The sequence below is a fragment of the Periophthalmus magnuspinnatus genome, chromosome 7, assembly GCF_009829125.3.
Source record: "Periophthalmus magnuspinnatus isolate fPerMag1 chromosome 7, fPerMag1.2.pri, whole genome shotgun sequence".
NCBI lineage: Eukaryota > Metazoa > Chordata > Actinopteri > Gobiiformes > Gobiidae > Periophthalmus > Periophthalmus magnuspinnatus.
Window position 1 is genome coordinate 22,206,423 of NC_047132.1, and position 16,057 is coordinate 22,222,479.

The 16,057-nt window shown below is 38.9% G+C and overlaps 1 protein-coding gene across 2 annotated transcripts in view; it reads right to left on the reverse strand.

The window, feature by feature from the left end:
* Positions 1-16,057, reverse strand: part of plxnd1 (plexin D1) — a 109,703-nt gene that overhangs the window by 37,727 nt on the left and 55,919 nt on the right. For both annotated transcript variants that reach the window (XM_033968977.2, XM_033968978.2), the window contains exons 13-18: positions 14,080-14,225; positions 5,949-6,054; positions 2,936-3,075; positions 2,452-2,637; positions 1,894-1,978; positions 998-1,291 (exon numbers count right to left, since the gene is read on the reverse strand). In XM_033968977.2, coding sequence (XP_033824868.1) covers positions 998-1,291; positions 1,894-1,978; positions 2,452-2,637; positions 2,936-3,075; positions 5,949-6,054; positions 14,080-14,225 — 957 coding nt within the window. The remainder of the gene's footprint in view (positions 1-997; positions 1,292-1,893; positions 1,979-2,451; positions 2,638-2,935; positions 3,076-5,948; positions 6,055-14,079; positions 14,226-16,057) is intronic.

A 16,057-nucleotide genomic window follows, 5' to 3' on the forward strand; every position in this document is an offset into this window, starting at 1 on the left:
GAACTAAAACAGAACTGTTCTAGAAGTAAAGCAGATTTTGAATGGCAACTGGGAACATATCCACAACTTGTTTCTGCTTTTACATACTCTAATTACATTCTAGATAATGTATGAATGTGTTTAACAAATAATACAAGAAACAACTGTCCATGCAAAGGAGTCAGCTCATTTATAACTTTGTGTTACATACAGCTCAGCTAATTAGGCGTCTCCTTCTGACATGGTCCGGAGGAAATGTCTTTGGAGGTCTAAAAATAGCCTTATGGATGTTTGTGGATTAGGTTCAGTAGATTAAAGTGATTACACAGGCGTACATCAATATCAACAACAATTCATCTGCAGCTCAAATTAAATACTGATGATTATGAACACAGTGCAAGTTGTTTATTTGATGTTAAATGTATGAAGTGTGTTGGCTGTGATAACTGTTAATAGTGCACTATAAAAGCTTTCTGGTGGAGGGTCCGACACCTGCTTGTCTCATGAAAATATTATTGCTTAGCCTGGGATGTTTCAAAGTCTGGTATAGAGTTATCTTTCGTTACCAGGTGTGGTTGGTGGAGTCACCTGCTTGTTTATGTGGAGATTGCATTATGGAACATTTCAGGTAAAACAACATCTCCATGGAGAATAGAAAGTTTCAGACCCTCCAGCTAAATGCTTACATAGTACCTTCTTAATTGTAATATTTTAGTGGTAACATATTTTAGATTGGTCTTGGTTAGACAATGTTTTAGATATGGGCTTATTGGTATAGTTATAATTTTTGGTATGGTGATAATTTTTACAGTACTTTTTCTGGAACATAATTTAATAATCTATTGCTATGCTACCTACAAAAGATAATAGCAAGCTCTAGCATTTTGAATATTAATCCCCTCTTCTCTTAATAAAGACAAGCCAACAGACTATTTCCTAAGGTGAATCTTTGCAGGAGTTCTCATCTCGGAGAGTGGCCTGGCGCTCATATGAACTGTGTGTCCCTGGTCCCACTCACATTAATGATGAGTGTCAGCGGCTCTCCGGGGTGGTGTTTAATCAGCTTCTCCTTGTTGGCTGTGAAGAACTGTGGGTCCTCCACGTACTCCAACAGGAAGTGACCTTTAAAAACATCACTCTCCTCTTCCTCCTCTCCCTCCTCGTCCTCCGCCCCCTCACCGCTGTCAGATGGAGCAGGACTGTCCCCTGTGTAGAGCACTCCGTTCAGGTAGAACAGCACTGAGGTCTGCTGGGACTGGGGCGCGTGTGGTGATGGGCAGGTGATCAGGGAGGTGGAGAGCACTGTGCAATACTGAAAGAGCAATTCAGTCATATTAGATGTAAATGGGATGGATGACTTGCAGGAACAGAATACTACTGTTACAATGTATTTTTTGAGGTAAAAACGACTTAGTTAAGCACTCAAAATGTCAATTTATCATAATATGAGATATTTAATGGTGCACTATGTAACTTTTCTGGTGAAGAGTTAAACACGTGTCACAGACCTCTGCCAGAAAAGCTACAGAAAGCACCGTTAACACATGCTCAGCAGAAGAATAGCACAGCTCATTTTAACTACAGCCAATTAGAAACACATTTTAGACTATTAGTTTGACTGTATTGCTTGTTACATCTCAACTTGAAAACATAGCCCGCATAACAGCCAAGGATTAGATGAAAAAATATTTACTGTAGAAGTGAATCTAATATAATTCTAAAAATGGTCAGAAAAGAGCAGAACTTTAAAACCTGTCCTGCTCAGAAGGTGAATGTGGTTAAGGCATGTTTCTCATTGGACTGATGTAATAATTTGCTATAATAAAAATATATATACTATGTGAAAATGGTCTGTTCTTTCATATACTGTATAAAATCCGACAGTTCTCTTTTACTATTGAAATAATTACTCACTGATGTTCCAATGCCCAGCACCTGCATGGAGACACTCTGCACCAGATCAAACCCCTGGCCTGTGACGGTGATGGTCCTGCCACCACTGGGACACATCAGAGAGATAGAGACAGTCAAATCTGCTCCAGGACTAAAATGTGACAATTGCACACACTGATATGCAAATGCTTTGGAGCACAGTGAAAGAAAGAGGAGCCGATAATAATGCAAAACAGGCTGTGTGTAGAGAAAACCCTAACACATGTCATCACAAGAATTCACACATATACAATAGACATGCTGTAAACAGAGGAAGCCACAAACAAAACGGATATACTGCAGTAAAACTACAATGGTGGTCAAAAGTACTAGAACACCTCACCGGTCTGTACCCAATGACAGATTTTATATCGTGTGCCCTTCCTTGGCATCCATTTTAGCTGTGCATTTCAATATCCTTATAATAAATTAGATTTCCAATGACATTATTTTTCGGCATGTTGATAGTAAAAAAGAATTACAACCTTCAAATGTTCAAAACAGTGTAGTCATTTGTGGGATCTGGCATAAAATGTGTACCTGCGATAACTCTTTGTGGGGTGGATGGCACTAATGGTGGGGTTCTTCTCATAGGTGTATGTGGTGCTGACCCTCTCAACATCCCTCTGACATGGGACATTCTCAAACTCCACACACACCAGTGCTAAGTCTGTGTGAGGCTGCAGGGCTGGAGGCATGGTACACTCAATGGTGTCATCTGTTTTCCTGCAAAATGGAATAAACATCTCAGCCACAAATCTTGTGATGTCTGCAAGTGCTAAACGCTTGTGTGCCAACAGTCTTTGAACAGTCTGCCAGTTTTATGTTTCAACAGGTTCAGTAATCACAGAGATATTAAACATGATGTCAGAATGTCATTGCATTTGACAACCTATCAGCTGTTTGTACTATATCTTTTAGTTTGATGTCCTGATCACACACTACAAGGCTTTGCAATCTAATAAAATAGATAAACTTCAAATAGATAGATAATTTATTATCAGAAAATTCATAATGCACTCACTGTATGATGATGCATTCCTCTGTGTTGTTGACTGTGACTCGGACATCAGAGCCAATGTCGAGATGTTCCCCTCTGATGGTCACTTTGGTACCCCCTGCTCGAGAGCCCTTTACTGGGTACATTGATAGCAGCTTTGGGGCCTAGAAGCACACAAAACACATTATATTAATATCATACATGACTTTTAGTGATGGTGACAAAACTTTGATGTTAAGAAAAAAAACATAGAATAACTTATTTTATTCTATGTTTTTTTCTTAATATCAAATTAAATCTTTTGAGGTTTTTCCTTTCTTAGATTGGCTCCGACAGTTGCTGACTATAACAGTAAATTAGTGAAGACGGCCCATGCAGCAGTATGTTGAGGCGTTACTGAAGCCAACTGGTCTATGGACTGGAGTGAGGAGGACAGCTGAGTTACATACAAGCATGTTACAGGGACATAAAGTACAGGGTATGATGTGATTTTATGGTTCTCAATATGTGGTGTTGGTTCTAGTAAAATGCAGGCTTCTAGGAAATGTTTGTAGTTGAATATACTGCTTATTATACTGCTTAATCCTGGTAATCCATACAGTGCTCATGTATGTTTGGGGAGGGCCCTGTGTCCCCTGTGGCCCGATTATGTCATGAGCCCTGAGGACCAAAGGCTGCAGCATCATCATTTTTCGCATTAATACGAAAACAACAATGCAGAAGGTGTTCTATTTTGACTTTGCTTTGAGACCTTCCTATTTGTGAAATGCAGCTTTGAATCAAGATTTAAGATAAGCACATACTCCTGTAGATGAAAAGGAAGCAGAGGAACGTCGTATTATTATATATTGAATATGCATTAAGAGACCAATAATTGTACAGACAGTATAAGACAGAGCTCGATGCCGTGGCTGTGCACAAGTATGAGCAATCATGCCAAAGTATATATCAGCCAACCTCACCATCAGAAGTCACATCAGACAAGTGTGGTGCTCAGGTCTAATCATGGATAGAAAACTATATAGTCTTGGTCAGGAAAATGCTTTATTAAGTAGCTTGTTTTTGTTAGGTATTGCTTCTTTTAGTCTTGGTTTAGTCCTGCGTTTCAGTTCTTCTGTTTAGTCAATTAAATATGACATATGATAGTTGGAGAGCCAAATATTTTCTGTGGGGGTGCTTTGAGAACAACTGCACAAATACACGCTAACAATGCCCCCTAAGGTGCAGATGAAGATCACTATTCATCTTGGTAGCTCCTGGCATCAGCATTCCTGGCCCTTCCCTGGTTCTCTACCCCAGCCTCCTCCAGGGAAAGCCCTTATCCGTACTGACAGGATCCACTTCCTCTGAGGAGACGGGCCATTGTGTGTGGCTGTGAGGAGGCAGATGTTTCCGGACCATGGCTCAAGGAAGGAGGTGCACATATCCTGTCTACAAATCTATTTTCTACAAGTATTTCCCCATTCAAGAGAACAACACATTTACGAAGGCTCTTTATACTGCACATATGCTGCATACCTTTTTCAAACCCTCTTACAGGTTTTATATCATAGTAAAACACAACACGTTTGAAGCTTCTAAATACAATAGATGGTTTCCTGAGATCCAAGTGAAAAAGCTGCTCAAAGTTCACTTTTAACAGGCTCTTTCACTGTACAGATTCCAAAGGTGAATATGTATGCCCGTGGGGGGTTCCCACAACAGCACCGTTTGTGTTGCTCTTGATTCACTTTTATCCTTCAGTATCGAGGCTTGTTTGGAGATTGGGGTGATTTCTCAGAGGGATGACTCAGAACGTCTGCAGAACCTCTTTCGAAAGCAGCTGACATGATAGGCCTCTCCAGTATTACGTTATGAACAACCTATTGTTGACAAAGTCACTGTATCAAAGCACTTTTTATATGGGTATTTCCACCACTGCATTCTCTTAATCCAATGGGAGACTGTCTGGGTCAGGGTCAATTAGCACACAAGTGGCCAGCCGCGCTAGCCAAGACAACAGAAGAATTCACAGTAGTGCTATTGTCTTCCATCAGACAGAAATTCTGGACCGGTCTTGAACTGGCACAAACTTTATTCCTAGTTTAGTACTTTTGTCTCAGTTAAGGCCCTGGATCAGACTAGGAGGGTTAATTTATCCATCTCTTAGTGCTGGATTAATTAAACCTTGCTTAGTTAACTTTATTCTGTTTAACTTGGCTTGACACCTATCGATTATTTCTGGTTTATTGTTTTATTTATGTCATATGACCAAGTAGTCATAGTCTTTTGTGGTTATGTTTTGGTTTAGTTCTGGTATTATATAATAATGGCTTACACTTGTAATGCGCTTTTCAAAGCCTCTCAAAGCGCTACACTATAGTCATTATTCATTCATTTCCACACTTGGTGATGGTAAACTACTATTGTAGCCACAGCTGCCCTGGGGCAGACTGACGGAAGCGGGGCTGCCAATCTGCGCCATCGGCCCCTCTGACCACCACCTATCATTCGCGCACACACCACTTTCATACTGGCAATGTGGGTGAAGTGTCTTGCCTAAGAACACAGCAGGACGCATTTGTGGTTTTGTCTTTCTTAGGTTCTTGTGCTAGAATAGGGTGAAATATTTGTGGTTTTTAGTTTATTTTTAGTCCCCCATTTTACTTAAATCCAGAAAACCAAAATACCACAGATTATTGTTGTTATCTTAGTATTAAACCCACCAATCACACGTGACTTATTTTTCTAATACTGTGCCCCCAGAGTACCAAACCTCTTTTCTTTACCAGTGAGCAGCGAACATTCAAACATGGGCCATATTTGTTTTTGCTGGCAGCAGAGTGACATCAGTGCTTAGTTTCATTGCACATGGCTGTTTGAAGATTCCCACACACTTTGCATTCCCCAGAATCATAAAATGCATCTGTTAGCACTCAAGCCACACCACTGGGGAAGGCTGTCCCAATGGGGAACGGAGAACAAGAAAGAAAAGGAGGAATGTAGAGGAGAGACAACGGGGGGACAAAAGACAGATAAATGTCTTCAAGATACTTACTAGATATGAGAAGGTCTCCCTGGAGGTCCCCACCTTGCTCTCATTCACCTCTACTTGGACAAAATCTGTCATCTCCCCATGGGATGAGTTAGTGACACACACCAATCTGAGGAGAGAAAAGAGTCATTTTTATTGAGATACACGTCTGCTCACAGTAAGGAGCAGATTATGTTTTTCATTGAAATAAAAACATCCATCATTGGTTAAAATAAAATGGTATCGCAGATTAAAAACTATGTCAAATGTATATTGTTATCACTGCACAATGAATGGAAAAGATTACTAGCAGAGATTCCCCAGCTCGTTCAGGAGTCAAGTTCACATCTGTAGAAACCACAGTTTTAAGGAATAACACGCATTCCATGTCCACTTTTGTATTGCCTCGTTACTGTCACCAGTGAATAAACCCAGACTTACACCTGTTCTAAATAAATTTGCCATTCTTCTCTGGACTCATATTGGTTGAGGCTCCCCGTTTGAACAAAGCAGAAAAATGATGAAACAGTATGTAAAGACATTCACCACTACAATGGTCCCTTTGATTATACGTGTGAAGTGTAATATATTTTGGGCGCGTGAAGAATACTTTCAATTTTCACATATACTTCTTTACATAGTTTTAACTCGGATTGTTTCCACCAAAGAAAAATGTTTGTTTTATGTTCTCAGACATTTTGAAGGTTGAAAGAAAGAATGATATACATTGGATAGCTGACAACACAACCTCTCATGAGTCTAGTCTTGAATATTATGAAACCCAAGTACTTAGATAAATGATACAGGCATCAGGAAGGACATCTGATATAAAGTATATTAACACAATTTGCTGATAGAAAAAATATCAATAAGCATTATTAAAAACTATCTTTGAGTTTAAGAATGATGAAAAATCACCATAGCCATTAACAATTTAAAGCAAAATATTATATCTTTTGAATAGGTAAAATGTTGCATATAAAAGGAAGCTAAAACTCATGAGTAATTAGTCATAGAAAATTTTAAAACCTTTATCTGTAAAATGCTGGCTCTCCCTGCATGGTGGGTGGAGCAAGTTCATCCTCCTCCAGACTTCTAAACAAAGACACCTAATTAATCACGGTGAATTATGCTTATAAGCTAATTCATCACAGCGTATTACATTTACATCTAGGATCCAATAAAGGGCGACACCAGATATTAGGAGATGTAAAGTTCAAAGGGCCTCACACCAGCTGCGATTGGGTACAGAGGAGATTAGGCTGTGCTCTCACCTCGGGCTCTTATTAAGACTCCTGTCATTGGTGCACAGCGCGGCGGTCTATGGGGACGTTCCACTATAATGACACAGGGCTGAGACAAAGGGGGACAGAGGGATCTACTGTTCGGGGGTACCAGAGGGGCTGAGCAACCTTTATCACATGATCCGCGAGCAGCTCCACACCTCGGCTTTATTTAGTCAGGTGTTCGGTTCTACATTCTCTGCCGGCGATACAGTGATTGACAGAGGGGATTGTGGGAGAATTTACATAAGCATAAGAGCCAGGTTTTAATGTGGGAGGAGGAGGTGATAAGGAGAGCTGGAGGGAGATACGGTGTTTGACTGGAGGTCAGTGAGAGACCACCTATGTAACTGTGGTGTGTATTTTAATTATATGCTTAGACTGAAATTAGCTTGGCAGGAAGAGATGGGAGACGTATTGTTACTATAGAATAATAACACTCAGGTAGACTTTATTGCTACCACGTCTGATCCGCGTCCAAGCATGCAATAGGCACAGCAGCACACTAGCTAGAACACTGTGTCTCAAAACTAACAGTCATTTTTATTAAAATTGGAAAACATAAAATAAACAACCTATTGAAATTCAAATTAATATAAATAAAGACTACACAATTATTTTATATGTAGAATACTTCAGTGAGACACAAACATCTCTTTCTAAACACAGATTCCTCCGGTGAAGTGTTCATTTTATTGGTGTAGTCTTAAACATGTTGTCAGTGACATCCATCCGCAGCTCCCTGTCCACTGCCTGATCTTTAAATATTTATTAATTTTAGCGTGACTCAGCAAAAACCTCAAAGAGATAAAATTGGACAGGAAGTGATGCTAATAGTGAGGCGCTACTGTGCACAGGTGGTCAATTACTTGCATTTTAATCAGGATTGAGATTCTGTGATTTCTAATTGTCAGTGATACAATTATTGTTAAATGGCAATGATAATGTAAGTATAATTCTGTATCGTAAGAGCAATGAAAGCAGGTTTATTTGTTATTAATAATTATTGATCAATACGAGAATTACAAAAAAAAAAAAAAGTCATACTGCCCCTGTCCTAATACATACATTTAACACAACCTTTTTCAGGCCTGTTGGTCTGTTGCACCGGTCACTTTAATAAGCCACTTTGCACTGTTGTTCTGATGCTGCTATTGTACATATTTTCTCCCTTTAAGTATTTCATTTGATTTTTTTAAGCATATCTTTTTAACTTTGTGCATGCCCTTATTTGTATTTGTATTTGTATTTATTCAGTGTGTTTATGTTGCACTTTTTCACCGTATCAAGTTCCTAGTTTGTGAACTGTGTTCACAGACTATGGCAATAAAAGTCTTCTGATTCTGATTCTGATTCTGCACAGGATGCAATGTGTTTCTGTATCTCTGTCACAGGATTGCACAATATACCCAGTTAGAATGCAACTTTAATTTAAAATAGAAACAACTGGTACAAAGCTATGATTAAACCCGTCTGTCGATAGCAGTGGAGAATAGTCTGCATGGTAATTATAAAAGCAGCAGGTAGAAGAATGTCACCCCTCAAATTACACTCCTGTCCGGTACAGGGCATGAGGGCACAGTCACACCTGTTTGGAAAAATAGCCCCATTTCCAGCTCTGATTTAGCAATGAAAACAAAATGGAGGTATATAAGCCTGAGGGGAGAGAGAAATAAGAGCATGTATCATTACAATGGATTCAGCCTGTCATGCCATTATATTACAAATTACACCTACCTCATATTTATTCTGTGAGGCTAATCATTTATTTACAAGGCACATGTAGATTATATTATTAACCTTTTTGATTACAAAGGTGGAATTTTTAATCTACTGTCCTTCTGGATTTTCTTTTCTGTTGCTTCAGCAAGCCAGCTGCCTCCAAGCCTGCGGCAACTTGCATTTAGATTTTTTACATCAGATGCCCTTTCGACATTCTTCAACTTTCATTTATACTGCAAAGGACTAGCATAAAGATATTTTGGTATTTCACCTGTAGGGCTGATTTTAAGTAAGTGTGGAAGACTCAAGCAAAGATTTTCTGTTAACCTCAAGTTTACAAGCCACAATGGGTCACAAGTTTAATGTCATTGTGCCAGTTCTGATTATGAATAAAGGGAAGGTCACTAGAGGTAATTGGTTTACCTGTGAGACAGAAAAAAATCCGTACTTTTTTTTTCTTCTTCTTCTTCTTGCAAAATGATGTGCTAAAGTTAAATGTTAAGGAAAAAGATTATGGGGGTCAATTAAATTAATGGGGATTCTTGATTCCTGGAAATAATTGTTCTTTTCCATGCTATAAACTAGAAGTCTAGAACAAAAGCCTATCTGTAAGAATGCTATAACGAGGTCGGCCTCCAGCTCAGTTCACAGTGAGTGCATGTCTGTGATGTTAATGCGATATGATTTCAGTCAAAGGACATCCAGAGTCCCAGTAGGAGCAGCCTGGCCCTGGCTGACCCCAAACTCACCCAGTCTCTCAGCACTGCCCTACTGTGGCTTTCTGCATTAAAATGATATTTGGACTATTACCAAAGAAGTCGACTCATTTCTCCAGAGATCATCACCAATCAAAAATGGAGCCACCTGTCTGCAGCTGCAATTGAATATAGAAGACTAGTGAGAGAAAAAATAGTCTAAAAAATAAAATGGAAGCATGGTTTGTGTGAAGATATTTTTACTATGATCAAAGTCTAGCTTACCAACTACTACTACTACTACTGTCACTGCTACTACTACTAATACTACTGCTGCTGCTGCTGCTACTGCTGCTATTTTACTCCATGTTAGGAAGTACAAAGCTTAAGTGATACCATCAACAAAATTACAGCAAACTTAGGTCTAAACCAGATCTAAAACATGCAGAAGTAAACCAAGTCTTTATAAGGACAAGTGTAACAAAAATCAACCAGCACCAAACCACATCTTAACATGGACTTAAGTCAATGACACGAGTAAAAGTAGTATCAAAGATGTCTCATTTCCCTGGAGTAGACTAGGATCATCACCAATCAAGTATGTGAGCGCACTTGTCTGCAGCAACCACGATAAATGAATAGGGAAAAAAAACGCGAGGACCTGAGCCAAATATCAAGTGAAGTACTTCGGTAAATGAGGTGTGCCTAGACTGAGTGAGCTATTAATTAAAATGTTGACACCGAGTGAAGTCGCTAGCTCTCTCCGCAGCGCTACACATTTTCCTTTTGGCGCACAGATGTGACCTTTGACCTCGCGGCACACCTGTCTCAACAGCCCTGATAAATGAGGTCGTGTTATGGGCAGGTGTGAGTGTGTCTTTGCTGCAGGAGCCACTTTCAGATGTGAAGCGTGAGTGAGGACGTTTTTGTCAAGCACGGCTATTTTGTTCCGTAGCCATTTATCAGGACAAGTCTTAATTGAGCATTAGATTTAAGGATAATTTATACTGTGGCGTAGATTAAATTGACGTCTAACTCCAGTCAAGGTGAGGAGATAGGATCAAATGTAATCAAGTCAATGGACAGGAGATAAATAATCTGACTACATTGTGTTTGTGAGTAAGACATGCTGACAGAGTCTAATGGACAAATGAAAAATGAGCTCCAACTTAATTTGAAAGTACCGTCACTTTGAAACAAATATAATGAAGTAGAAGTCTAAAAATATCATTAGGTTGCATAGTGTTGCCAAAGTATTGATATGATACTAATCAATATTAAAACCAGTATTAAAATCCAAATACTAATTAGAGGAAGCATTGATTCTGAAAAAAAAGTTTTACTATGGTATTGGTCTATATCTAGTATAAGCTAGTATAAGAACAAATGTGTTTTTTTATCATTGTGGCATAGAACATCGAGCCTTTTCCTCACTACTGAAAGCAATTTTGAAATTTTAGTATTGTGGCAAAACTAATATTTATTCTTACTGTATACATCTTTGTTCATTACTAAAAAGCACATACGCCCCCAAATGTACTTCAAAATGTCCTTTAGTTTCCATTTCACTGTTACAAATGGGGCAGATATATTGTTTAGAGTGAGTGAAACCTGCTGACAGTGTCTAATGCCCTGATATGTTATGATTTGTCAATGCCACAACAGCTGCAGAAAGGATATACTTAACTGTCAAAACAAGTGGCCCACAAAGCCAATAAGGAGTGACGACATGAAATGAGATCAGCGCTGCAACCATGAGAGACTCTGAACTGGGGTGCTGCAGGGGGAGCCTCACACTGACAGGTAAGACCCAGGTCAGTAACACAGACTACAGTCACAATGACGGGCTTCACTGGAGCAAATCCAGATAAACAGTACCGTTTGGGCAGCATTACAGATACACAGCAGACAGGGAGAGGCTACTGAAATCAAACTTGAGCTTATGTTATGTTTAATTAAGGAAATTGTTATTCTCTTAAGCACAGTGAAAGCAACTGTTGAATTGTTTAAAAAAGAAGCCATGTATGACCAGTGCTGTGAAGTAACGTACCGAAAATATTTATTCATGTGCATGTGCAATCTTTCCTTCCCTAATTGTGATAGATACATGCATAACAAATGGTGAAACACAATAATATAATGCAGCTGGAGTTGAAAGTATTCTAAATATTCAGAAAACAGTCCAATGCAGTGTGACTGGGTCATGTAATGGAATGTTACAAAATACATTTTAGGTCATCAAGCCACATAGCTCCGATCCTAGCTCTGAAACTTTGCTGAATGCCTCTCCTCACTCTGTACCCCATTTCATGTATATTACTGCCTTTCAATAAAATTTTTTGAAATTATATATATATATATATATATATATATATATATATATATATATATATATATATATATATATGCGCCAAGTGGGAATGAAAACCCTAACCCTAACTGACATAAATCACTTGAATGCTGGGCAACGCAAAAGGCTATACCACCTTTAGGGCCATAGATACACAGGTCTAGTCAACTATAACCCACAGAAGATAAGGAAATGCATGAATAACTGACACGATTGAGTGAACAAGATTTCAGGGGAACTAGGCAAGATAAGCCATCCACTGTAACCACTCCAGATGCAAAGAAGCAAAGTGTTTTGTTACGTCAAAATAATATTATGCAAGTAGAAGGAAAGTACAAAGCAAAATTGTGTTAAAGTACCCAGTCATTACCCACTAAAGTTGTATAATTGTTCAGTTTCAGACTTGCAGATCTGTGTTTTTGGTGTCACATCGGGGTCCTGCAGTCTCCATGGTGACAGTGTAATGGTCCTTTACTATGGAGTCATTTAAAACCAGAAGTGTGCTGCATAATAGTGTTTTGTGCAAAATTAGCCTCATGAATACATAAAATCCAAAGCCCACCGGAGAGGCTGACATTTCAGTGGGTGACATTCAGCTCGAGACGGATCCTATTGATAAACTGCAGCCATCTGATTAGACACTTTTTAAGGAGATTCATTAAAAAACTGTGTCAAAGAAGGAATGAAACAAAGTCATTCAGGTATTTAAGACCTTTGTATGAAATCTGCCCAAGACCAAAACTTACTGGGAATAATCTATTAGGTCAGTCAGTGTTTCAAATTATTCAAAAATAACCAAAAGTGATGCACTATTTGAAGATTTGTGATATTATGATTTATCGATCTATGTCTTAGTGGTCATGGCTACTGGTGCACAATTGGTCAGTTCCAAGTAGAGCTGATATTTGTCTTACTATTTAGACGATGACCAATATTCACCGATAACCAATTTTAATCTTTTAAAATTCATAGCAAGGGTCAAATTTATGTTAGGTTATATCGCCAATAACGGATACCCAATAAACTGTCCCTAGTTATAAGACTTGTATTTGGAGAAATTCACAGACAGACCATTGACGATAACAAGGACGTCTCTCACATCCAGTTAGATAGATATTGTATGTTGAACAAGCTCTAAAATGTACTAAGGCTAAAAGACCAGAAGTAAATGGCCTTAGACCTAGATTTTAGAATATGTGATCCAAAAATGCGTCTTATGCTCCCAGGTACAATGAAACTAATTGAAATGTTCATTGTGTTTATTGTGTATTAATATTCATAGACCAAATTCAATCAGTCCAAATAATCAGAAGTAATTAAATAACTTTGAGAGGCGGCGTTGAGCCTTTCACAGTGAATACCAATGACATATTTTCTTGCTTTTCTGGGGTGATAAGGTATTCCAATGAGGAACACTGGGTTATTCAGCCTATTAAATAAAATTGATTTAGTCTCGGATGTACCTATTCATTTGTTTAACTGTGACAAATTCTTCCATCACAATTTCTAAAAGTCTGTTCCCGCCGTCTGATTACTTACCTGACCAAACAAGTCTAGTGTTACCATGGCAACCCCAAATTTTACCATTGCCAACCCATTTTAGGTGAGGCATGGCAAGGCTCTATTCCTAAAATCTAATTCTAAATTACATAGCAACTAAATAATGACTAGGTTGCAAAAGAATTTTCCCAATCTGTCAACATGCAAAAAAAGCATCATCTCTTATTATCAGATAAGACTATGATGACTGCCTCTTGAGTGTGCAGCCTACACAACAAATTTTAAAGCACTGTATTCTCACATTTAGGTAACAACTGGCATTAACTTTGAAAAATTCTAACACGTAAACTTTTAGTACAAAATGTTCACTTGCTCTCCATTAGAGTATAGCCCACACAATCACAGGTGCCATGGTAAAGGACCAATCTGTGTTATTCGCTTTCGCTGTAGTTGCTCATAATGTTATATCTGACTGATTGTGCACAGATTGTGCATAAATATTGAATGACTTGCAATATTCAACCTTCAAAATCTTAATAGCAAATTAGTCACAATACTGATTTGGAACTGTTTTAGTCATATTGAGTGAAAATTGCTGAACTTACTGCTCAGAGACGGTGTAGAGTAGAGGCTGGAGCAAACACGGCACATCTCCAATAGTTACAGAAACCTCCTGCGCCCTTCGCCCCAGGTTCCTGCCCTGTACAGTCAGCAGGGTGCCTCCATCCACAGGACCCTTCAGAGGAAATATCTGACAAAAAGAGAATATGAAAAATGAGGTGAGAAGTGCAGTCATTTCAGAACACAATGTGAAAATGCGTAAAATATTAAAGGATATTTTCTAATCTACGTTATAATGCATATCAAAAATATACCTGGAATTTTGTTTTGTTTCATTCACCCATGTTTAACACACAAACCCTGCATATTTAGGCTTCTTCTCTCAAACAGAAAACACTGTGTTCCACCTTATGATGTCAAGCAATAATACAGGAAGTGCTCCATGCACCTCCACTAGAATCGTTTGTCAATTCCAGGGCTGAAATTTTTCCAAACAAAAGGAAAAATGTATCTTTAGCTTGAGAACTATAGCTTCATGACATCACAATGTAGACAGACTAATAATAAAGGGTTACTCAAAAACATGTGTGAATGAAACAAAACACCACACCGGGTGTTTTTGAGGAGGTAACAACAAAAAGAACAGACAAAAAGTATACTACTACTTCAGTATTAGTATTTGGTATGTACTTTCCGCTGTGGATAATAACAAGCAGGGTTTAATTGTATTTTCTTCTTTTTTTTATGGCTCCTTTTTGTATTAAGTGCAACAGATTAAACCCGTGCACGCAGTCAACCATGTGCATATCAGAAAATTACAATATTTCTGGAATTACAACTCTAGCTAATGAGGTCAAAAGGCAAAATTGGTCAACAAAACTTGGGTAGAAAGGAATATTACAGAGAGACTCCTGTCTAATTCATTATTTGATCCCTCCAGCAACACAGGAAATCAATGTGGACGTAGATCCCCTCCAGTAGTGAATGTCTTTGAACCCAAATCCAAGTTACTCGTAAATCAGTCAAAGAAATCTCATGCTGTCTTATTGACCAGAAACTCTGCTTTCCCTCCACTATTTCTGCATCTGGTTTGAGCACTGGAGATAAACAGGCTACATGTGTTCAAGTTCAATAATGACATTTAAAAGTGCCCACAACAAAAGGGGGGGTTGGGCCAGTGGAGATGCTGTCTGCTGACATGGTGAGAGAGAGATAAGGACAAGTGGGCAGCGTGTGTGTACCCTTCTCTAATTGAATAGACACACGTGCTTTAGGTACACACACACGCGCACAATGTAGACACTTAACTGTGCCAGTCTAAGACCCTTATGTACCTAATCCTCTACAGCAGCACATGCAAATAAAGAGCAGCATGAGAGCCCCCTTCACATCCCACAAGAGACAGGCAGACAGAGGAGAGAGGCTGGAGAGGCTGTGGAAAAGGTGGGTGAGTGCGCCAGGCAATTTAGGCAACTGAGTGTCGAGAGGGGTGAGGGAGGGGGAAAGGGGGGGAGGCAGAGAGAGAGAGTAAAGCCTCCACAGGGGAATTAATGCACTGCGCGCTTCCCTTTCATCTGTTTTCCTGCATCTGCTTCGTCAAATTCCACCGTCCAATTTCGGCTGTTGTTCGGGGAGCACACTCGCACGCATCATTTCAATGCTTGGCTTTGGTCTCCCTAATCAAAGGCTAAAGAGAGGGAGACACAACTAAGATAGGGACAAATAAGACAAGAGCAAGGGCACTCACGAGAGCCACAGGACTATAATCTGTGAGATCTTATGCGGTATGTTTTTCGGCAGTAACTGTTGTGAAAAAATATTAAGCAATTTAAAAACAATGCCCAGACAGAAAAGAATGAATCTATTTATATTATACTGGCAATCAACAGCACACAAGCAGAAAAAAACTACTAGTATACAACCTAGTACTATAGTATTGAATAGCCTGTACCTGATTTCTCCCATGTATTTCAATTTCAAAATTTGAGGTCAAAATAAGTCCATTGCATTTTATTACGTTGA